The 26,245-nt window shown below is 29.9% G+C and overlaps 1 protein-coding gene across 1 annotated transcript in view; it reads right to left on the reverse strand.

Moving 5' to 3' along the window:
• LOC142321852 (regucalcin-like) overlaps positions 1 to 26,245 on the reverse strand; it is a 53,271-nt gene that overhangs the window by 10,315 nt on the left and 16,711 nt on the right. Inside the window, exons 2-4 of the mRNA XM_075360312.1 lie at positions 21,890 to 22,083; positions 9,365 to 9,565; positions 7,789 to 8,001 (exon numbers count right to left, since the gene is read on the reverse strand). Of these exons, the coding sequence (XP_075216427.1) occupies positions 7,789 to 8,001; positions 9,365 to 9,565; positions 21,890 to 22,083 (608 nt within the window). The remainder of the gene's footprint in view (positions 1 to 7,788; positions 8,002 to 9,364; positions 9,566 to 21,889; positions 22,084 to 26,245) is intronic.

Consider the following 26,245-nt stretch of genomic DNA (forward strand, 5'->3'; position numbering starts at 1 on the left):
AGTAGATTATCCTTAATATATTTTTCAAATGAGAATTATTCTAATTCAGATTTGTCAGAATGATAAAAATGTGCCCGTTTTCAATGCCAATCTATTACAAATGACTATAGACAGACCCCCAGCATTTCTCCTATTTTTCTATTCTCTCCTACTATAAATCAGTGCTTCTCTAGTCTTCCTGTAATTATTATGCAACTAGTTAAGAATATCTTATATTAGAATGATACATTAAAACTTGGTTTGCAAGTTTTTTTATCCACAATTCCTGATTCAGAGCAATTTATCGTGTATTTTACATCAGATATATCTAGAAAGAAGAATATTTTTAATTTAGATGATTGAAAGAACAAATAATTTATAACTATCATATTAATTATGATAATACTGAAAATGCTAGCCAAGTAGAAGATTTTCATAATGAAGTATATGCAGACCAAGAAAATGAAAATGTAGAAGAAAGTATACATGCTTTTACTTCTAAGGAAATTTATACTAATAATAAATCAGATTTAAATAAAATTATTTTAACTTAGAAGGATAAAAGTGCAACGTGGTTAGATATAGAAATAAGAAAAACCTTTGCTATGTTTTAATCTATGACAATAATTAGCGGTAAAAATTATTTTAAATTATCAACATTTTTAATGACAAACCATTCTAAAATTTTTATATATATGGATTCTAATACTTTCAACCACTCTTGGAACAAAATTCAGTGACATGTTTTTGTTACCTTTTTGGCAATATTATCACTGGTAGGTTTTATGAAGTGTATGTTGTTTTTAAATGGTACCAGTCACTGAAGACAGCCATGAGATGGACTAAAAGTATTATGATGCAAGTTTAAAAATCTATATTTATTTTATTAAAAGATTTGTCTTGGTTTAAAAAGTTGATTGTTTGAAATAAGAAAAGTGGTCTCACTCAACCCCAAAACCTTGTGTCACATCTACCAAGCTTCTTACACTTCTTTTTCTTATTCTTTCCACTTTCTTACCACTTTAATGGTAAGAAAGTGAAAAAAAAAAATGGTAGGGAACATCATAAAAATGTCATTAATGTATTTGGAATTAGAGCATTCTTTACACTTTTCTATCTTATCAGGAGTTATGGTGCTGATTATTCCTAAGAATCCTTTTTAATTTAGAAGTAGAAGATTAGTAGACATACAGAACAGTTTCAGCTTGTAGTGAAACTTACAACGTTCAAGTATCTCATAAGAGATTTAGAAAAGGTTTTAAGAAATTTTCATGAATTTTTATTTTTAGCTATTTGTTGACTAATTTAAAAAGAGTTTAAGAAGTTTGTCACATGAGATAACTGAGTAGAAGTTGTTGATATATATCGCAAGTTTTAATATTTTTGACTGTGAATACTTCCATCAAAAATACATTATTAAACTTTGAAGGAACTATAAAAATCAGTACATAATTTCAGTATACATTTGATACAAATGGCAGTCTTTAAAAAAATCCTCAATAAAACTGAAAAATTTATATCATTCACTTGTTTGGTTGTTCTTTAGTTTAAAACATTTAAAAGATGGCACTAAATTAGATACTTACTTTTCTCTACAAAATGAAAAGGGAATCAAAACTTGCCCATTAGAGACTTAATAAGATCAACCTTCAGATCAAAATTAAAAATGAGGCCAAATTTAAAGCCTTTATTGAATCTTTTAATTATGCATCTACTCCCATTTTTAATTTAAAAAAATCCTAATTATCTAAAAGATATTGTCTCAAATTTATTTAAACTTAAATTAAAAGGGTTCCTTTTACTGATGTACTTCATTGGTGAGTTTTTTTAAATAATACTATCTTGATAAACTTGAATTTTTTACAGTACTGATTAACACATACTTAAATAATCAAGTATTCATCAACTGACCCTTTAAAATTGTTAGTTGATCTGTATTAATTTTATTCACCTATTATTATTTTCACACAGATTCATCACTATTATCTAAAATAATTAATCCATTATTTGTATGTATTAATATGTACGAGTATTATAATCAAATTTCATTTTTATTTTAATAACTTTTTCCTTTGTAATTCTGCCAGATTAAGATTTGTCTATTATTCTCTTGATCTTTCCTAACTAATATTGGAACAGTTCCTTTTTCCCATTGAGTTCCACGACTGCTACTTCTACACCAGGCACAAGATCTAAGATCTACGTAATGTACAATTATTAATTCTGATCTGAGCAAATATATATATTCATTTAAACAGTACATTACATCAAAACCTTCAAAGTATGGAACTAAAATGTATGCTGTATAGTATAACTGATGTTCTGGTAAGACTAGTTCAAACTATTTACAGTTAAAGGCATAATGTTATTACTATTACTGGTTTCATAACCTTGAAACTGAGCTGTAGGAAATCAAGATCTTGTTTAAGCAAACCTTAAAAGAAATAAAAAAAGGTAATATCACATTAATTGAATAAAAAAATTTGTCAAGTAAACTACAGTGATCAGTGTGTTTAGAAAGTCGCTGTGCAGTATGCTTTAGAATTATGTTGTGGATTCTGTTCTTTTGGAGTTAGGTTAGTTGCTCTGTGTGGGTTTATTGGGTGTTACTTAGCAATAAACCAAGACTTCAGCTGTTGGGTTGTGATTGAAGGAGATTTGTTTCGTTTCATGTTTTTCGTTTATCAGAATCAATAGTTGCAAGAAATGTAATGGTTCTTTTGGTAGAGGAATGCATTTTTCTCGTTGAACACATCTTTCAGACAAGTATACTGATTTAGCAAAGAACAAGTTTTCTGAAAAGTTTCCAAATATTCCTGTTCCTCATTGCAATGCAGTTCGAACTCTTATCGAATAATTTTGGACAACAGGCTATGTTGAAGATGCTAATCAAAATGTAAGACCACCTAAACTAAACAAACAGAAACTGTTTGATATTTCAGATGCTATGGCAGAAAGTCCATCAAAGTCAATGTGTAAGTTAGCACACAGCAAGATATCAGACTTGCTACCACACATAAAGCTGTAAGAAAAGAACTGAAACTTTTCTCCAACAAAGTAATGTGCTTTCAAGAACTGAAAGCTACAGATCATGCCAAAAGACTAATTTATTGACAATAGTTGAAATGTTTTATTGAACAAAATTCCATTGGTATCCTCGACATTATGTTTTTTATAGATGAAGCATGGTTTCATCTGAGAGGGTACATTAATTCACAAAATTTACAACTTTGATCAACTAACCTCTATGAATTACATGAAAAATCTTTACACAAAACGAAAACTGGAGCCTGGGTCAGAGTGAGTAGAACACACAATGTGGATCCAATTTTTTTGAAAATACAGTTAATAGTGATCATTATCATGCTGTTTTAACAAACTTCATTAGTTGTTAACAGAAGTGAAAATCATTCACAGTTGGTTCCAACAAGATGGCACAACAACGTATACACCTAACAGGTCAATGACTTTTTTAGGCCACTGTCTTTGGTGAACAAATCATTTTGAGGAGATTTGTGGCCTGCACGATCATCCGATCTGACTCCCTTAGATTACTTTCTCTGAGGCGGCAGTGAAACAAGCAATCGATCACAACAGACCAAGCATGATTGACAAACTAAAAACCACAATAATGGCATATGTACAAGACATTCCAGTACATCAGCTGGTTAAATTGTTTGAAAACAACAGATTGAAACATGTATTGATGTTGGAGGAGGTCATTTTCAACAATTTTTATAAACTATTCCAGTTATTGTAATATCCATTTTTATAAAATAATGAAATAACAATACAAAGTAGTAATTAAGGAAGTTCTGTCATTACACTTCCATAATTCCAGTGCACAGCAACTTTTCAAATGTACTGCAGAACCCTTTAGCTTTGAACAAAGCATTAACTGTTTCATATGTGCAAAAAAAAACATTATTTTTCTCTTACTTTCAAAGTCCCATGATATTGCTGTTTCTGAAGAATCAGGAGGCTACAAAACCTGTTGTAAAGATTACAGTAAATCCAAATTGGTATGTGTAAGCAAATTATGAAGTTCATACAACATTGCTAGAAACACATGTTTGGTTTGGACAGAGATAGTATTCTTTTTCTGGTTAAACAATTTTAACCTTTACTGCATTAGTGATTTAAATTCGAAATGGCCTTGTAAAACCTGTAAAAGATGAGTTTGTTTCAAGCTTATAATTGAAGATTGCACAGATGAAAGTCTCTGCCCTTAATTAAAGAGAGAAAGCTACAACTTTCTAATAGAATGAATGCAAAAAACTAATCTGTAGTAATGTTTTAGTTTCACAATATAGGATAACTTTGTTTTTTAGAGCAATTTTTAATGAATTTATCTAAGCATCTTCTTGAAGATTTAAAAAAAATTAACTTCATAACACTTATAAATTTCTTCTTCTAATAATTTAATTTCTATATTAATTTTATTTAATTTCTACATTACAATAACTATAATTTTAATTTCTATATAAACACTGCTATCCCAAAACCCCTGTTTAGAAGAATTTCAAATTGACCATGCATCCATCTCCTTTTGAAGTAGAAAAGAAATCCAAAATATAAAAATCAAGATATAAATGGATCACTCACTATCTAATGTTCATAGAAATAAGATTTACCTTTCTCAGCAAAACAAACTGCTTCAACAAAAGAAAGAGATTTATTTTAAAAAACATAGAAACATTACAGAAACAAATCAAAGGACACTTTAAAAACAGAAAACTAAGAACTGAAAAATCAAATAATCGAACCAGCCCAAGAGATTTATTCTTTACAAAGAAACAAGAAATAATAAGAACCACCAAAAGATGGTATGAAAAATGAAATTTGAAGACATCACTAAAGATAGTATGAGTCCTCACAACATCTATAAGTTAAACTACTAAAACCAGCTACACTGCTTCTACCTTTAATGACAAAAACAGAAAAATAGGACTCAACAACAATCTAAAAGCTGGGAAAATACTATGAAAAATGTTAAATTCCAAAGGTTTGAACAAAAACTGAAATTTACCAAGCCATTGATGAAAATCAGACACTCCAATCCAACAAATGAAAAATAAATAAATTAAAAATTAAAAACCTGAAAATAACAAAACTGCAGGAGAAAATCTGTTAATAGCCAAGATATATATTTTATCTGATTCTTCTCATAAAGAAGACTAATAATAATTAATAATATAATAGTTATAATCAGATAACATCAGGAAAAAGTGAGAGCCATATTTGCCAGACAGAAAAAATTTCCAATGACTGACTAATGCACCCACTATACAAAAAAAGAGAAAACCAGTTGTAAACAGCTACAGAGGTATCTTGTTTTTATTAATCACATAAAAAATTCTCTTCAAAGTCCTCCTAAACAGAATCAAATCTAAAGTAGATAAACAATTAGGAAAATATGTAGACAGATTTATAAAAGGCAGATCTTTTACCGAACAAATTCTACATTTAAAAAAAATAATAACTAAATGTAAAAATTGTGTGTTAGTCTTTGTAGACTTTTTTACAGGTTATGACTTGGACAGAACCTCTCTACTTAACACACCAGAAGAATTTGTAGTGGACTCCAAAACCTGTAACATAACCATACAAACTCTTCTGGACTTAAAATCTAACGTAATGTTTATGGGTGAAAACTCTGAAGAATTCAAAATCAAAATAGAAGCCAGAAAAAGAGATGGGATATTTCCAGTCTTCTTTAATTTATTCAGGAGAAAATAATAAGAGTGTGGAAGGAATAAATTCCAAGAAAAAGGAAACACCACCAGATCAGACTCATTTCCAGATCAGACTTACCACCAAAAACAAAGGAATCTGTATAAACTGTCTAGCCTTTGACGATAATATTGTGATCTTTTCTGAAAACATAGAAAGAGCAATGGAGCATGTAAATCTCCTAAAGGATATCTGAGAGAAAATAGGCCTCTAAATATCCTTTGATAAGAGAGAATTTTTTGAACATAATAAGCCTACCAAAACTTGAGCGAGACAATAAAATAAGGCAAACTCAACAGAGTAAGTGCAGAGACAAACAAAACAAGAGTGAGAATAAAGGAATTTGCATACCAATTACCAAAGTCATCTAAAACAAAAATAACTTTTCATCAGGACAAAACTTATGTACTATATTGCAATAACAGAATGTCTGTTCTCCTTGAAAACAGAAGAAATAGGAAAGAAAAAAGAAAAATTCTACAGAAAATATTGAACCCACTGAAAAAAAAATACATACAAGGACTCAGTAAAACACATCTCTGCAAAGATGTGTTTTACTGAGCCGTAATAAGAAAGGGAGTCCAACAAGGATGTTCCCTATCTCCGTTACTTTTTAATCTTTACATAGAACTAACAGTTAATGATGTTAAAGAACAATTTAGATTCGCAGTAACAGTACAAGGTGAAAAGATAAAGATGCTAAGATTTGCTGATGATATAGTAATTCTAGCCGAGAGTAAAAAGGATTTAGAAGAAACAATGAATGGCATAGATGAAGTCCTACGCAAGAACTATCGTATGAAAATAAACAAGAACAAAACAAAAGTAATGAAATGTAGTAGAAATAACAAAGATGGAAATCTTTCAACAAAGTTGAATTTTCAACTGAATGTGAAAATAGGAGGAGAAAAGATTATGGAGGTAGAAGAATTTTGTTATTTGGGAAGTAGAATTACTAAAGATGGACGAAGCAGGAGCGATATAAAATGCCGAATAGCAAAAGCTAAACGAGCCTTCAGTAAGAAATATAATTTGTTTACATTAAAAACTAATTTAAATGTCAGGAAAAGATTTTTGAAAGTGTATGTTTGGAGTGTCGCTTTATATGGAAGTGAAACTTGGACAATCATCGGAGTATCTGAGAAGAAAAGATTAGAAGCTTTTGAAATGTGGTGCTATAGGAGAATGTTAAAAATCAGATGGGTGGATAAAGTGACAAATGAAGAGGTATCGCGGCAAATAGATGAAGAAAGAAGCATTTGGAAAAATATAGTTAAAAGAAGAGACAGACTTATAGGACATATAATAAGGCATCCTGGAATAGTCGCTTTAATATTGGAAGGACAGGTAGAAGGAAAACATTGTGTAGGCAGGCCACGTTTGGAATATGTAAAACAAATTGTTAGGGATGTAGGATGTAGAGGGTATACTGAAATGAAACAACTAGCACTAGATAGGGAATCTTGGAGAGCTGCATCAAACCAGTCAAATGACTGAAGACAAAAAAAGCAAAGATGAACATAGTAAAAAATATTAGACACAATCAGCAAAAGGAGAATAATTTCTAAAGATAAATAATGAAAATGGACACAGCAGAATCACAAAACAATTACTTGTTCACATCAACAAGATGATGAATGAGAATCAACAGATCAAGAGCAGAAGGAAATGCATGTAGATAACTGAAAATCATAAAATTTCAAGGCAGATCATCATTTTTAAAAGAAACCAGACTTTGCAAGGTTTCCAAAAAAAAAGCAGTAGCAATTTCATCTTTCAAAGGAAAAGAAATAAAATAACAAAGGGAAAAAATTAGAGTATCCAGAAAAGAAGAGGATAAAAAAAATTACCAAAAAACAGTCATTTCATGTGATCCATAGGTGGCCAAAATTGCTAAAAAAAGATTTTAAAATACTAATTAAATTTACAAAACAATTATTATTTTTCATACAGTCTAATGGTTTGAGAAATAACTTATAAACACACATTTGGATAAAATACCAAATCTCTTTTAATTTTTAAAGTATATTTGAAATATATATTTGTTAAATAAAGAATTTATTTTAATTCACTTACTTATTTCTCCTCCATCATAATCGAAGACATCAATTTGTCTTGTAGGAGTGTCAGCATAGTACATGAACTTCATGTCATCTGACCAAGCAATTCCATTAGATATACTAACAGGACTTAATTTATTTTCCAATCTGCATAAAGTCATTGACCAGTGGTATAGAGTACCTTGATTCATTTTTACTGAACCTACAGGATTTTCTTCTCCCATTGTGCCTGAAAATAATTATTAATAATTTTATTATCTACAGTGCTATAATTATAGAATTTTTTGATACCATAATATTATATTTTTTGGCAACATGTTATAAAACACAAGTTGTTCAAAATAGCACAGCCATGCCAAGAGTAACAAGATCTCATGCTAGGCTTACTAAGAGATAGTAAAGTCAGTTATTTTTACACTGATTTGAATACTGGATCGTGGATGCCAGTGTTCTTTGATGGTTGGGTTTCAATTAACCACACATCTCAGGAATGGTCGAACTGAGACTGTTCAAGACTATACTTCATTTACACTTATACATATCATCCTCATCCATCCTTTGAAATATTATCTGAACAGTAATTACCGGAGACTAACAGGAAAAAGAAAGGCTTACTAGGAGAAGTGATTTCCCATTGCTTCTGACCTCAATATACTACTTCATATTTGGATGTCTAGCAAAGAGCTTGACATTCAACCATGTTGACATGTATAACAACATCAACATTTATGTTGACATTCAACCAAATAGTGACATTTTCACCCTGTTCATCAAGGAACTAGTGGTGTAGTTTGCTACACCACTAGTTCCTAGTAAATTCATTAAGCAACTGGTGAGAACATTCTGAAATTATGTATACTGAAACAGCTTAAGTTGGTAACTACGTATATATCAATTTTTTAAAATTATAATAAAAAATCTGAAGTAAAATTTACTTCTGACTATAGTCAAGTCAAGAGTAAAAAAGTTGAATATGTATCCCTCACTATAGAACAAACTGTATAGTGTAGTAGGATTAAAAATAGTTAAATATTTGCTAAAAATTACTACCTAGGAAAAATATTTAATTTTCTTTAAATAATTATTTAGTTAGAAAAAAAACCATTTCAACGTACAATTTCTAGTCAGCAGTAAAATACTATTTATTCAGATTATAAATAATAATTTAAAATTTTATTAGAAAATAGTCCATAGTAGGGAGATAAGCATTAATTTTATAAGTAAAAGTTATTTTTTCATTAATTCAGCAAATTATCTTGAAGTTCAAACTACTTTGAGTGTTGAAAAAGGCAATAAATTATTCCAATCTAGTCTGATAGGACTGTAATGAATGGCCAATGAATTATGTGTCATCTTGTAGTAATAGGGCTGCTTTTGGACCAACTTGGGTGCTCTGTTTTCTGTCCAGTGGCTGTAAAAAAAGCTTATTGGCTAAGAAGCTGCTTAATACTTAAAGACATCCTTATTAACCCCTGAAAAAACAACAGATTACTTTAATTTAATCAAGACAAAACAAAAATAAAAATATGTCACAGGAATTTTTTAATTTAAACATTTAAATATCTATTTAGATTAATATTTTATAGTTTTACCTGCCCATAATCGACCCCATGGATCGGCTTTACCATCATTAAATCTATTTCCGTGTTTGTCTTTATCAACTGATTCTTTCACATGTAACTCAAAGTCAGGACCCAGACCATCCCATAAAAGTACTGCAAGACTTTTTCCCAAACCAATTATAAACTGATTCACTCTGCCTCGCAGCGGTATTACAAATGAAACTGTGTCATCTGTAAAGGAAAAAAGGTTTGTATTACTACAATTCACTTGAAAAAAATTATAGAAATAAAATATTATTTCAAAATCATTTTGATAATATAAAGGCATTTGCTTGACCTCAGAGCCAAAAGGAAAATATCATTCGTAAAACCTTTCTACATGATCACAGAAAAAATTATTGAATAATAAATAGGAGAAACAAAAGTAAAATTAAAATAATGATATCTTTAGCAAATATAATTTTAAGAACAAAAAGAAAGAAAATCATTAAAGATGGGCTTGATATTATTGTATACTAAACATAACACTATTAATAAAAAATAGTATGGAAAGATAAAGGCAGTTTCTTTAAAAGATTAAAGTCAGTTTATTATAAAAAAATCATACAAATATAAATTAGTTTAATTTCAATATTTTTTAATTATATAAATACAGTTTTAAATCTCCAAGAACTGATTGTCATTTTATCATCAAAATTTTCAGATTCAAATATTTTGAGTCAAATTGAAATGATGTACTTTTAAAAATCATAATTTATAAAAATTTTCATTTTAATATTAACTAAAAATGTCAGACCAAAGGAATGAAACAATATGGTTTATATTATCATTTTGATAATATAAAGGCATTTGCTTGACCTCAGAGCCAAAAGGAAAATATCATTCGTAAAACCTTTCTACATGATCACAGAAAAAATTATTGAATAATAAATAGGAGAAACAAAAGTAAAATTAAAATAATGATATCTTTAGCAAATATAATTTTAAGAACAAAAAGAAAGAAAATCATTAAAGATGGGCTTGATATTATTGTATACTAAACATAACACTATTAATAAAAAATAGTATGGAAAGATAAAGGCAGTTTCTTTAAAAGATTAAAGTCAGTTTATTATAAAAAAATCATACAAATATAAATTAGTTTAATTTCAATATTTTTTAATTATATAAATACAGTTTTAAATCTCCAAGAACTGATTGTCATTTTATCATCAAAATTTTCAGATTCAAATATTTTGAGTCAAATTGAAATGATGTACTTTTAAAAATCATAATTTATAAAAATTTTCATTTTAATATTAACTAAAAATGTCAGACCAAAGGAATGAAACAATATGGATTGATTCAATTATCCTAACCATCTCTCTTTGTCAAATTGAGTTGGGCTTCACAATATTATAAAGAAAAAGAAATGATTAAACAAATTAATTATTTTAATAATAAATATATTTAAGATTTTAATATAAAAGATTTTAGAATTTTTTCATTTTATTTCTCTGTGAATTAGCAACATCACTTTGTGTATCATATGTTAAAAAATCAAGTGGCTCTAACTCCCAGGTTAGAGGCTTTGTACTATTTATTTAATATTATTACTTTAATTTACTTAAAGTAAGTTTACTTAAGTTTAGTTCAGTAATCCTCTGTTTCCACTTTTCTTCCACAATTGAATCGCACTTTACCAGATCCCAATATATATATATTTAATTCTGGTCAAAAATGAAATTAGCATCATATAAATTAGCAGTTTCATATTAATAATAAACATATAAGTACAGTTCAATAAATAAAGTTGAGTAAAGGTAATCTGACCTATCTGTCAGTATACCCAACTGCTAGACCAATTGTTATTTTAAAAACCTAACCTGGTGTTTTGTTTCCACCCCTGTTTTTCAGGATTATAAAAAGGTTTTCTAAATATATTTATAATGAAGACAAAATGCTTACTGAAAGAATTGAAGAAAACACGTCTCATTCTCTTGTAAGTGATTTGTTACAGACAAAAATACAAGAAACAAACAATATATTTTACATTATCAGAAAAACCATAGCCAAATTTAAGCTAAATGGTGTGAAAAAATTCCACTAAAGCTTTTTTGAAAGGATATGCAATCGCTGCCTCATATGAATTACTCTTTGAAAGGAGATCAATCTAATATACATGTTTTTTTTATTGAGTAAAAGTATGTAACAAATGATTGTAGTCGGATTACCCATACCTTCATGAATATTTTTAAACTGTTTTTTCTTCTGGAAAATTTAACTCATTTTTTAAATTTTATTTGTATTAATCATATTGTAATATATAAAATTTATATATATTTATAATACCAACATTATAAACACATTTACTGTCTCTCATAACTATGTATTTTTTAAATCCAGTACCAAAGTTAATAATAAATGAAAAAATTCAAAGTTTGAAATTTGGATTATTAACGTTGTATTTCTAGATAAAAATACAAGCTTAAAGGAGATGACAGACATTGAAATAGTGAAGAATAAATTGTTTTGGCATAACACAGTAAAGTGGAAAAGAGCTGATAGTTGATAGTTGAGAGAAGGTTTCAGGATTTAGTAGTCAAGGAAAGAAAAGTAAAATTATAGGGCTAATAATATTACTTTTCTTCATTAAAAAAAATCAAGAAATTCGACAAACAGGATTCTACAAGTAACCAATAGAATTACATTGATGATAATAATTTATGAGCTACAATACCACAAACAGGATTTTTAGGGGCAGAAAAAGAAAGTACTTTCCTTACCTTAAGATGGCAATAACAATGAGTGATCCCAAATTAAAATCTATAAATGGGAAATATGTGGAAGAAGCAAGAACTGAAAAAAAAATTACTGGATCACAAAAATAGATCTAATAAATGTTTGTTATTATGAAATTCCATCAGATCATTTATTATAGTCAGACCAACATTATTAAATCTAAAGATATTATAAGTGTAAAGTGAAGAAGTAAAAATGGACTGTTCATTAATGGACAAATTGTTAATGAATTGTTAGTTTTACCCCATCCTGAGTTTAAAACCAGAAATGTTACTAATTTCTGCACACAAAAAAGAGAAACTTTAAGTGAAAAATGTTATATTTTTATAAAAAGACTTATTAGCAAGTGAGAGCAGGCTAATGGATTTTTTTTCATTTTCAACATGGCTGACTAAGCTTATGTTATATAATACAAATTCATAAAATATTACTCTAGTGGTATTTATCAATGATTGAATATATTCTCTGCAATCTGAGTTGCTTAACCTGATCAACTGATATACATCATTATTATTATATGTATAGTACAATGGAAGTAAATAATGGCATTACAAATTCATTTTAATCTATTATCTTCAACAGTTTAAATAATGCCATTACAAATTCATTTTAATCTATTATCTTCAACAGTAACCACTATTGTCATAAAATAATACCTACTTTACTTATATATCAGTATGAATTTTTTATAACAAAATTGAGCTGTATTTAACATTGCTGGAAAATAGATATTTAGGGTCTCTGAAGATAAAAAAATGGCATGGGCTCTTCTTTAAGAAAATGGTATTCCCAGTAACTAGGTAAACAATCTCAATAATAAATTAATATTTTTCAAACAACATTGAAGGATTAAACTAGAAAGTTCAAAAAGATTGATCTAGGCTTAACTTTAATGAAATTATCACACATACTGGCAGTTCTTCCATAAGAAACTGATAATGGACTTGCTTTTGTTGTAAAGTTAAGGTTGGAAGGTATTACACTGCAAGATTTTAAAATACTTGATGTGACTTTATGTCACATTTTAAGTTTATTTTTAACTCAGTACTACAAATAATCTATCAGTTGGATTTTATAAAGGGAAGGGTTATTTTTTATGGATGAATAATTCATTTTTGTTATTTATTCTAGCAAAAGTTGAAGGAGGAAATAAAAGCAAATGGGCTCCTTTCTCCTTTGAAATTAATCTACTATTACTGCTACCTACATTAAATATTAAATATAAATCAGGTAAAGTGGCTAAGATTATAGCATCTTTTAAAAAAAAAGCTTTAATGGAATCTCTTCACACCATTTAGCTTAAATTTTAGCTATGGGTTTGCTGATAATGTAATATATATTGTTTATTTCTAGTAATTTTGTCTGTAATAAATCACTTTAAATCAAATTTGTTTTTTATACTAATTGCAATAAGCATTTATCTTGTTAATATATATATTTAGAAGATATTGTTTAATCCTAAAAAATTTGGGTGGATGAATCAAAACACCCAATCTGATGTTTTGTTTCATAAAACAATTGGTTTAGCAGTTGGGTGAACTGACAGACAGATAGCTCAGTTAGATTATGAGTCATGGTCATGTAAAATTGATGACTAGCTTGTGTAAAATATTCAAGGGTTGAATAAAATAATGTACTCATTTTTTGATCATGTTGACTGATCACTAAAAAGCATTGTATTTTCAAAGAAATCTTATCTTTTTAATATTATACTTCAATAAATACATGTTAGATATTATGCAAAAGTGGCTGGATTTATGGGACATAATAAATGTGGGATTTAAACAAGAGAAACCATTAAGCAGTTCTAAATTCTTTGTACCAAAAATTGACAGAAAATAACAAAGTGATACAGAAATATTGTAGATAAATGCTTATTTCATTTTGAACAGAACTGTTAAAAAAATATTTTTTTAAAACTGGTAAAGTGCCATTCAATTGTGGAAGGGAATTGGAAATCAGAGGATAGAGGACTAAATTTAAAAATCTAATTCAGGAAAAATTAGGACTTTTCATATTTGTATGGAGATGGAAGATGAAAAACTTGTAACTGACAATTTTGATTAGAATAATAGGACATATACTAATAATAATAATAATAATAATAATAATTATTATTATTATTATTATTATTATTAATTAATAATAATAATAATAGTACACACATTCCTTACAATGCTTCAAGACGTTTATTATCTCATGTTTTTACTCTTCAAAATAAAAATAGTCATAATTTCAGGATTTATTGACTCTACAAGAAGAATTTGGGATTAATTATCTGGTTGAGAATACCAGAAAGTCCTGCTTTATATCTTTGTTAAATAGTGAAACTTCAATTTCAGCTGGCATGGTTGGCAAACTGCATTATGGAATTCATAACAGATTTCACTTAAAAGCAGCAATAATTATTACACAACATACATTATATGGGTTGCAATACGTAGATGGAAAATAAACTTTATCCAAATTCTGATGGTGAGATTCTTAATGAATGGACTACATTATCTAATGAATTTGTACACTCATTAACTGGGCATACAAAAAAGTATGTATGTTTGCTACAGAAATGTCCCTTTGTTTTCCTTGGTGCCTTCAATCCTCTAGTTAGAATATGAATGTTGAGACAGGAGAATACCTCCACATTTTAAATTATAGTAGAAATATGATTTCTTATTTAATATTAAATAAAAATTCATCATATTTGGTTCATCTATAAGAAAAAAGATAAATTTGGGATTTAAACTTCACACTGGATTCAAATGCTTTAGGTATAACTTACTTGTACAATTACACAACAACACAATTTGTATCTAAGATCACCAGAGGCTGATAAATTATACAAAAGTTTACAGTGGCATAATAAAATTAATTTACAGCATTTTGATTTTGAACATTGAATATTAAAATAAAAAGCATTGAACACTGAACATTGTAGCATTGTACATTTGAGATTAAAAAAGACTGACGAATTTATTACAGTGATCTAATAGGAGCAAATGAAGTTTGCTCAATAATCAAGTTGATCAAAATTTTTAAAAGGTTAAAAGGAAACTCAAAGAAGTAAGACATAATTTATTTCCTGCCCAGTACAAAAACATCATTTTTCAACAAGAAATTTGAAATACAAACACTAAAAATTTAAATGATACTGAATTTCAAATATCAATGAATATGTTTTTATTAAAGAAATAATATTTCTAATAAATCATATGGAAAGTTGTAACCAAGAAACCACAAGAAATTCTTTAACCAACTGGATTTATATGTTTTGAAAAACTGAATGATTTTTTGTACAAATGATTCCTTACTGCTGTATTAATAGGGATTCACAATGTTTCAATTCATCAATTAAATCTCTACAACTAGTTTCAAATGGGAAAGAAGGTTGCTTTAACCTCTTGTATCATCATATGATTTGTAGTATCTTTTTTTAGATACACATTAAGCTAAAGACATATTAAAATGAAAGTGACAATGAAGTGATGGAAGTTTCCGTGAAGGGTAAGAACATTTTTAGTGAATAAAGCCATTATTTTGAGATCTAGTGTTGTAAATAGATTCTGAGCTTGAATACTGATTGAGTTGCTAATTAAGGAGTGTTATAAAACAGCCACTTGTTCAATTCCTGCCAGTAGTACCATGACAGTGCATTCTAAAAATTAATTAAGATTAATTTTTAACTGGTCCTCACCATTACCTTAAGGCTGTATCAAAGTTAATCATGTTCGGTCTGTACCCCAACAATGTTACAAGATTTAACCATATAACATTTTTAAACAATGAATATTTTATTCTTGCAAACAAATGTTTGACCCATTTCTTGTGTTCATCAAAATATGGACTTAAAAATGTCACAAAGCACCAAATTGAGATTACCTGTCCTTTAGAAATAAATTTATTGTATTACATAATCGTAAATGAGAAAGCATTGTTCTAATAATTGTTGTTTTAGAAGCTGAAAATTTAAACCTAGTAATCTTCGCTCAATATTTTATGAAATATTTTAATTTTGAAATAAATGCTAAGTCATTAACGAGCCTGAAAACAAATAGAACACATAATCATCAAAATACAATGAACACATGATGAGTTCTTTAATGAATTTTACTATGTTATTAGTAGCCATAGCAACTAGAGTTACACTTATGTCACGGTCTTGTAGTATAAAGAAAAATTTATATTTTCATCTACATCTATTTCTTCAACATATCCAATTTACCCATTTCCCAAATTGACATGTGACTTCTCTAAATTGAAGAAAATAGCAGAGAAGAGGTTAGCACAACTAAAACATTACTGACAGCTGCTTCTGGGGTGATTCATTGACTGGTATATGATATACCTTATGTCTGGATTTATTAAATTTTTCTTAATTATTTGTAATTGGTATAATAGAGATTTGAGTTTGCTGACTAATTAAGATGTGGAAATAAATCAAGGTTTATAGTGGAAGATAGAAATATAAGTGAACAATCATTTAAACAAAGATTCTTAATAATAGGTCCCTTGGAGAAATATGAGTTTGAGTCCCAAAAAGAGAGTTGATGGCTATAAAATTTCTTTCTATTACACAATAAGATGAATGTAAGAGAATAAATTTTTCAACAGTTGCCTTAACATGAAAAACTACAACTTCATGAACTCTACTTGTATCTGGAAAACCATGTCAGAATTCTATATAATACTTAATAGAAAATTGATCAGTTTTTGTTGATCCATTTTCCTAACATGAGTTTCCTATAGATTAACAATCAAGGGATTGTAATCCAGAACCAAAAACTCAGGTTAACAAAAACAATAATTTGGAACTGAGATAAAAGTAGATGAATTAGAATGTATTTTTTATGCTGAATCTTAAAATGAAATCAGTTTTTCTTCATCACCCTCATTTTTAGTTATGACCCTTTAAAATATTGAGAAATTTCTTAAATAATCGAATACAAAAATAGTAATAATAATTACAATTAAAATTCCTACCTTTATTTTGCAGACATTTACGTTTATCTCAATTTCTTTTTTCTTATTTTCCTTTTCCTTTTGTGAAGTCTTCTCTTTTTATCATCCAGCTATAGTAACTCCTCATAGATTCATTCCATCTGCCTTGATAACATTGTTCCATCCACAATATTACTTGGTGGAACCTTTCTCCTTGTTTGTCGCTGATGTCACCCAAGTGTAAAGGGAAAAAGACCAAATGAGTACATAAAAAATGAATTTTCAATGACATTCTGCAGCCTAAATTTTTGTAGTTCACTAAGAGTTCATTTATAAGCTGATCATGGTTTTCAGTTTTTTTGTTCAAGAAAACCAGTAACAACATCAATGAATGACTTTCATGCTGCTAGTTCTTTAGGATTCAGTTTGCTGTCAAATTAATTTTCTTATTTGTGACCTAATGAATATTCCCTCTTTTAATTTGGCTTCACTTAATTATGAAAAACCTCAGCTAAATATTTAAAGTCGTCTCCATCTTTATCTACTGCTTTTATAAAATTCTTCATCAGCCCTAGTTTTATGTACAGAGGTGGTAAATAATACAATCTGCTGTGGTTCAGTATTTGATTCTTTTGAAATGTAATTAATATCTCTATTGAAGTTTAGAATTTATTACTTGAACTTTCTGGAGAATCAGAAATTTCTTTCAAGAAGTTGGTGCAATTGGAATCAATAAATGAACTCCATGAAGTAATGGTCAGATAGCTGAACAGGCATTTGGGCAAGCAATACTGCTTTTATTGTTTGAATTGAAACTAGTAACATACATACTCAGATTCAGCATATAAAATATTATATAGAACATCTACTCCGTTTAAAGTTCTAAATTTTACCTTGACCAGTGTAATCTTCCACTCAGAATCAAGCACTTCGAACATTCCATTATATAATGCTCATATAGCAAAAATAGCATGTCAACATCTTTACCCATTTTTTTTAAAAGAAATAACTTATCAATGAATAGTTGTTTGCCAAACTTATTAAATTAAACACATATATCAATTGTTTGTTGTATTTCAGTGCAATATTTTGGGATGTCATATTAAATGATTCTAGCAAGACTAATTACATTTGTAAAACAAAATTATTTATAAAGTCAGAAGAACATAGCTTTCAAAATTCCAAGTTCAATATAATAAAATATAGGTCTATAAAACCCTTATAACATTTCTAAAACTTGTTCAAATATTTTAAATACAGTGATTCAAAGAAACGGGAAATTTAAAAAAATAACTAACGTTAATGAAACATTTTTTTTAGAAAATTAATTTTATTTCATGTAATTGTACAAATGTTGCCATTTTAGGATACATACATTTTAGTTTATTTTTTAAAGATGACATCTTGCAGGTGACCTCCTCTTCTACGTAAACACTCACGAAGTCTCTTCGTTAAATTGTTCATGGTTTGACGTAACATCTCAACTGAAATTTCCGCAATTGCTTCTCGGATCTTTGCCTTCAGTTCTTCCGTTGTAGCAGGTCTACTGTGGAACACTTTGCTTTTAAGGTGACCCCACAAAAAGTAATCGCAAGCTGAGAGATCAGGTGATCTGGGAGGCCATCTAATGTCACCATTTCGTGAAATGACACGTTGTCCAAACAATCGGCGTACAGCTGCCATCGATATTCGTCTTGCAGGTGACCTCCTCTTCTACGTAAACACTCACGAAGTCTCTTCGTTAAATTGTTCATGGTTTGACGTAACATCTCAACTGAAATTTCCGCAATTGCTTCTCGGATCTTTGCCTTCAGTTCTTCCGTTGTAGCAGGTCTACTGTGGAACACTTTGCTTTTAAGGTGACCCCACAAAAAGTAATCGCATGCTGAGAGATCAGGTGATCTGGGAGGCCATCTAATGTCACCATTTCGTGAAATGATACGTTGTCCAAACAATCGGCGTACAGCTGCCATCGATATTCGTGCAGTATGTGACGTTGCTCCGTCTTGTTGAAACCAGGCTGAGTTAAGAATCGGTGGAAATCTCTTTTGTTGTTCCACAACAAAGGTTTCAAGCATGGCTACGTAACGAGCCGACGTCACTGTAATCGCAAGACTGTTGTCATTCTCAAAAAAATAAGGGCCTATAACACCGTAAGATGACATAGCACACCACACGGTCACTTTCTGGCTGTGCAACGGACGCTGGTGTAGCTGCGTAGGATTTTCTTGTGCCCAGTATCTCCAAACTTTGCTTGTTAACAAATCCACTGCGGTGGAAATGCGCTTCGTCTGACATCCACAGTTCGTGAACAAACTCTTCGTTATCATTTATCTTCTGAAGCATTACATTACAGAATTGTGCTCGCACAACTGCATCGTTCGGTTTCAGTTTCTGGACGATCTGCAACTTGTATGGATGGTATTGCAAGTCCTTCACTAACATTCTTCGAACACTTGAACTATGCAGATGTAAAGATGCTGAGAGACGACGGATTGACCGATGTGGACTTAGTGTGACAGCATCTTGTAAAGCTTGAACATTCTGTGGTGTACGGACGGTTCGCTCACGGCCTAGAGGTTTCTTTTTCATTGCCGAACCAGTTTCCTCAAAATTAGATATCCATGTTTTAATTGCATGTGCTGATGGAACACGGTCGCGCCGTCCCAGATTAAAATGACGGCGAAATTCTCTACGCGCTCCCTCCACACTGTCATTGTTTTTGTAAAACGCTTTGATAGCAAATGCACGTTGCGCACCACTCCAAGGATCCATGACAACTAAATGGCAGGTTAGGTTAGAGAGGCTGGCGCCACTTATCAAGTGGTACCAATCGCCCACGGCTACCAACACAACTTTCAAAATTTCCCGTTTCTTTGAATCACTCTGTATATATATTGTTACCACATATATGCCTAATTTAATAACGGCGGGCGAACACGGTAGCAACGATGTGAGCTGGCGCACAGTATACGTACGCGTTGACACAGCATCACTCCCACCGCACAGTTCTCCCACCATAGCGGTGTTGCAACCCCACCACTCTCAGGCTCCATTAAAATAACGTGCACGAGAGTGAATTTTCAATTCATCGTCTACCAACACCTGGAGAAGACCAAGAAGAAGATGGAAGAAGTTCCCTGACCGCCTCAACGTGGAGCGTCCCGGCGTATGCCAACATCCCCGTCGAGGGAGCCGCTGGACGCGGACGTTACCTTCCAGCAACAGTTCGCCGGACGTCAATCGTCCTGGCCGACGGACTCAGCAGCAGTAGCCGGCCCAGCGTTGAATCGCTCGAGAAGAACCGCCTCGGCCTCGCCGGCGAAGGATGACCGACGCCGACCCGACACTACGGGGCTCTGAAAGTCACCACTGCCAGGCTGTAGTGGGGACCCTACTGCCGTCTGACTTCAATGGACGAGCCGCAACTCCCCGACTTCACCGGAGACCAGCTTCCGGACCCAACAGCTCTTCTCAGAGCTAACGCAAAAAAAGGCTCTTTTCAGGGCCACCACAAGGTTATGAATTACGAGCCATCGAAGCCGTTCGATGACAACAGCCCTTCTCAGGGCTACCATAAGGTTAGTAATTGCCACGTTGAAGCTATTTGGTGACAGTACATATGTACACACAATTTTAATATATGACATTATTGTATTATTGCATATATGATCCATCGCATTATTAAGAGTGAAGACCTCTAATGCACATCATCAGAAAGATATTATTAAAGCCGCAATAAAAATAGATTGTGTATCCATCCAATGAATTCTTTAATGAAATAAATCATTAAGTGACGACACACTTTCAAAATAATGGAAGGTTTTCCTCCAAATGACCTTTCAGAGCTAATTGGTACATCCTTCTCCAGTGGAGTTAGCAGCATTTCTTAGCTTGTTGTAGCAACTCCAATTTTCTCAATATCTTATGATACATCAAACAAATCATTCACTAAAATAAACTTTTATTAAAAACTATATATCATAATATTTGAATCAAAATCTTCCAAATGACTTTAAAAGTTTTAATGAGGTAACAACCATCTTATTTATGAGAAAGGTAGTGTATTACCTGGTTCGATTCGGCATGAAGGATGCAGAATGTTTTGTAGTTTAAGGTAGGTTAAATTTAGATTTAACAATATTTGTTTGTCATGTCTGAAAATTTTATTTCTTTTTGATATAGAAGACAATATTTTAAATATGTTACTTCATTTGATCTGATCCACTGAAAAATGTTTAGTGATTATTTTAATATTTATTATTAATTTTTCTTATTTTTCTTTGTTACTGTTTTGATATGATTTATTTTTATCTTCTTACTAATTATTTGTGAAAACAAATTCTTACTAGTGTTTTGTAAAGCGAAATTTGTTATTTTTTTTTCATTTGCATGTTTTTTTTACAAAGAATGTATTTAATGTTTTTAAAAGTTTATGTTTGGCTTAACAGCAATTCATACCCATCCATTCCTACGTCTAGCCTATGTAGGAATAATTACTTTCTTAATTACTTGCATTTTCATGAAAACATTCTAAAATAAACAAATATTCTTCAGAAACATGTTTGGAAGATAAGGAAATATTGTATCATTAATATTGTTGGAGTGATAATTATGAAGGAGATACCACAACCATATAAAAAGGCTAATGTTGGTATGGACATTGTAAGGAAGGAGAGATGGAAGGATTGCTTGAATTAGATTTAACAAGAAGTGGCTTACTGAAAGAAAGGATGTATGAAAGATGGGGAATGTGTAAAAGTTGAGGAGCAAATGAAAGTCACTGCTTGATTGCCCAAACCAAAAAAATTTAAATCACAAAACAATACGTATACCTACTAAGGCTTATAGATGTGTGTGTATTAGTAGATGGATTTAAGCGATGCACTGTTTTCCCTGATATGTCAACAAAGTAAAGAACTTGAATGTGAGCATCCCAGTGAGGGCCTTCTCCATGCAGAACAGGAAGTGTAACAGGAATCAATGTAGGAGTTAAACCACCAGCCAGATGTGTTAAACATTGCCGACAAATCCTAAAATAAAAAATAAAATTATATAATTTTTTCTATATCTCATTTCCTACAGCATAGTCACAGAATATGTAGTAGTTTAAAACAAACTAAAAAGATATTCTATCAGTAAAGTCGACCAAAGGTAAGAAATCATAATTTTATATTCTGTTGCAGCAGAAAAGAAAAAACAATAAATTAATAAATTATAATCGTTTACATTTTCTTTTTTAAATTATGTAATTTATCCACAAAAGCATATACTTTTTTTTGGATCTTTCCCATTAACTACATCCATGTTTTAACCTATAATTTGAATTTTGATAATGTTTTGATTACTTGTTATTAATCCTAGAAGAAAATTACTGTATTGAAGTTACATTGGCTATTAACATAGTCCCATCTCCTTAAAGATATTATTAAAGAAACATAAATTCCCAGTATATTTTTAAATGTTGTATATAACAACTATTACATTTATAAAAATGTTTTATACATACAACTGTGATGCTTATTACAATGATATGTGAGAGCGTTTCAATAATATTTCATAAGTGATACTTATTTTCATCGATTCCAGAGTTATAGCCAAATAAAATTTTAATTCATGAAATATTTGGATTTTACAAGGGAAAGGCACATCGGTTCAAATCCGACTTCATTTTCAACCTTTTTTTTAGTTTAAATATATTGATTTATTAACAATTATTAACCTCTAATTGTAAAAAAAAAAAAAAATTACAATAAATAATAATTCAATAATAGCAATAAAAAAATATATATGAAAAAAATATCAGAAGTTATTAGTGAAATAAAATTGTATGTACTTTTAAAAATGTGTATGTGTAATTTAATAGGCGTACAAGGTCCCGGGTTCGAATTCCGGTCAGGCATGGCATTTTCACACACGCTACAAATCATTCACCTCATCCTCTGAAGTAATGCTTAACTGTGGACTCGGAGGTTAAACAAAAAAAAAGAAGAAGGCGTACAAGGAAGTCATGTGGTGTCCACAACAGATTTGGTGAAACATCTGATTAATTGAAAATTATAATTTTAAATCGTATTATTTATTTATTTATTTTTTTTTTATGCATTTGTTTCAGTCTACTTGATAATAAATATCGCTATAAAATTTAGTAACTGTTTCGTTTTTGTTGATGGTTATATCATAACAATTTAAAAACATAGTATTAGATACATATAAGACTTAAATTTATTTAAATAGTAATAAAGGGAATTCTAACCTAATATTTCAAGTAAGATTGTTGAATTAATAATAATTGTATAAATATTTGATGTTAATAAAAAGTAATATTTTAGTAATTGTGTAACTCCACTTTTATTAAAAAACTGGAGGATCATATCTCACTTTCAAATGAAATAAGTTTAAATGAAATGCAGCAAAAATGTGTATATGTAATTTAATAGGCGTACAAAGAAGTTTTGTAGTGTCCACATCAGATTTTTTCGTTTTTGTAAAGATATAAGAAAATATTTAATTATAAATATTTGTCGTTAAAATGAGTTCTTAAAAACGGTAAAGCGCCTTAATTTAGCACACAGTATGATTTTGTTCAATACAAGCTCAACTCACGCGTATTCTTTTGTTAAAATGTCTTTCACTGAGAATGAAGTGAGGTAATTTTTTTAATCCGTTATATTAATAAAGATTGATTCGGATCTAGAGATCTTCTCTAAAAATCCATCTGTGTATATGTGTTTATCATCATACGGTTATATGCCCTGATGTAGTTCTCTTTTACATGACCGTCTTTATACTATTTTACTGCACCTCCTACTTATTCTTCAAGCAAAATTTTAATCGATCTTTCTCCATTCATTATATACCCCAACCTTCTATTCTGAATTATTCTAATTAAAATCCAATTTTCGTAATTACCCCTCATTTAATCCACTTAAATTTCTTCATACGTCAAATGTCTATTCTTTATTTTCTCCTTTTCTTATTGACCTTGTTTCACATTCACACAGCGGTGCCGGACGAATATATACGCTTGTTATAAAACAGGTTGAAAGTACCTTAGTCGATATGAAAAAGTTTGCGTTATTTTCGAAAGTAACAATTCTAGCTGGTATATAATACATTCCACACTGTTAAGCATTCCTTAATTAATCATTTTAAAAGCTTGACTTTTTTTAATAAATTTAAAAATCCTTGGTTTCTTTTTTTACATCAAACTTAACTTTATCGTTTTTCTCATTGTTAATGATAAAAAAAGGAATTTAAATTTGCGTCATGCATCTAATTGTTCTGTTAGTTTACTATCTTTGCTATTTCTTTGTTGGAACAGTCATTTTCACGGTAATTATCACAGTCTATACGCATCAAATAAATGTTACAGTTTATTAACATTTCAATCTTTAAATATTCAGCTTTAATTTTATTTCTCACTTTTTGCTAGTAAGATTTCCAGCCATGTTATTCGTTGTATTGATTTCATTCTCAGTTAATTTCTGAACGTCTGATATGAAAAAAGTTCTGTTATGGGTATTATGAAAGGATACATAACCTTTCATAATTTACCATACCATTTCGACTGGTAATCAAATCAAGATGATAAAATGGAATTCTAAGAACACGACCTCCATGTTTTTCTAAAAATTCATCTACGTAATACCTTCTTCTTGTTGTTTATAAAAAATGTTGTTTAAGTGACTGTCTGATATAACCAGCTTGAATATTCATATAGCACAATATAAAGGAAGGATCTGCCAACCAGTGGAGTATTTTCCAAGGTTAGGAGTTTAGAGAAACAATCATAGTTAACAATAAAACGACAATTTACTTATATTGAATTGAATCACTATACTGAGCGTTTTTTTTTTTTTTTTTTTTTTTTTACTTAGAATCTGTCTACAACAAAAGAAATCTCTTTCGGCACGTCGGAAGGCGGAGGTAGATTTTACCGGTGCTAACTAGGGGATAAAAAATATTTCCAATTTAAAGTTAAAAAAAACTTCAGATTTACTCAATACGACAATCGTTGCATGCGAAAAAAGTTTCACATGTTTAGCAAACGACAAACCCCATCTTCTTACAATACCAGCAATATTTTGGTCATCCCTTGACGTAAGCATTGGTCATATCAAAGATTGTTTCAGACAAAAGTTTTAGGTCATGTTTAGAGGACTAAGGACCACTTTAAACCGATTTTATACGGGGCCTATTAAGGGAGGTGTGATTTTTTTGTCTTCGAAAACCCATTTTTTCCACCCCTTGGAGCAATGGTTGGTGATATCAAAAATCTTTACTAAGATACGTTTCAGGCCCTTATCCAAAGAATAGTAGGAACTTTAAACGAATTCGATATTTTACTTAATAAGAAAGTTATAATAATATTTTGTTTTTTCGAAAAAGCTCCTCCATTTCCTTTCCCTTGGTCCGATTTTGCCAATTAACGAACTCGACCGAGATTTTGGGTCGTTATATTTTATGTATCAATTTGAAAGTGATTGGCATAAAATTACGGTAGTTATCTTGTCCATAAGAAAGAGAAATATATATATATTAATGTATGTATAAACTTTTGAACTGACGTTAGTTTTTGGGTCTGAGCTATGTGAAACGCAAAGATATGTCGAAATATTCCGGAAGTCGAATCATGGTATCCATTACAATTAGGTAGATTTCTTATGAAATCTACCTAATTATTGGTCGCTTATTAATAATTTATCATATTACTAATTACTATATAGATAACAATAGTAATAACAAATAATTAATTAGAAATAATAATAATTCTTACGTTGTAATTCAGTTACACTCCTGTGAGTTTCTTTCGAAATGCTGACCATTAAGCTTATCGTATGTGAACATCGAAAGAAATAATTATTTTTAAATTACATAAGATCGAAGAACACAAATCAAGAAAAAAGGAAAAGTTACTTTGAAAATCAGTAAAACAAAATTATACACTTCAAGAGAGGAGATGGATATTAATGAACTGAGGAGTGATATTTAACGTAATCGCGAGAAAAAAACTTGAATGACAAAAAGCGAGAGGGCATATGAAAAGAAATGCATGTGAATATCCGACCTTGAAGATAAAAGGATCATGAGATTCAATATTCATTCTTTCATCCAAACGATTTATCGTACACAAAAAGAAAAATGCATACAATGGTAAAGTTCCAAATATCTTTATTCACAAGCTAGAAGGGT

This window comes from Lycorma delicatula, chromosome 1 (assembly GCF_047948215.1).
Source record: "Lycorma delicatula isolate Av1 chromosome 1, ASM4794821v1, whole genome shotgun sequence".
In the NCBI taxonomy this organism is placed as follows: Eukaryota; Metazoa; Arthropoda; class Insecta; order Hemiptera; family Fulgoridae; genus Lycorma; species Lycorma delicatula.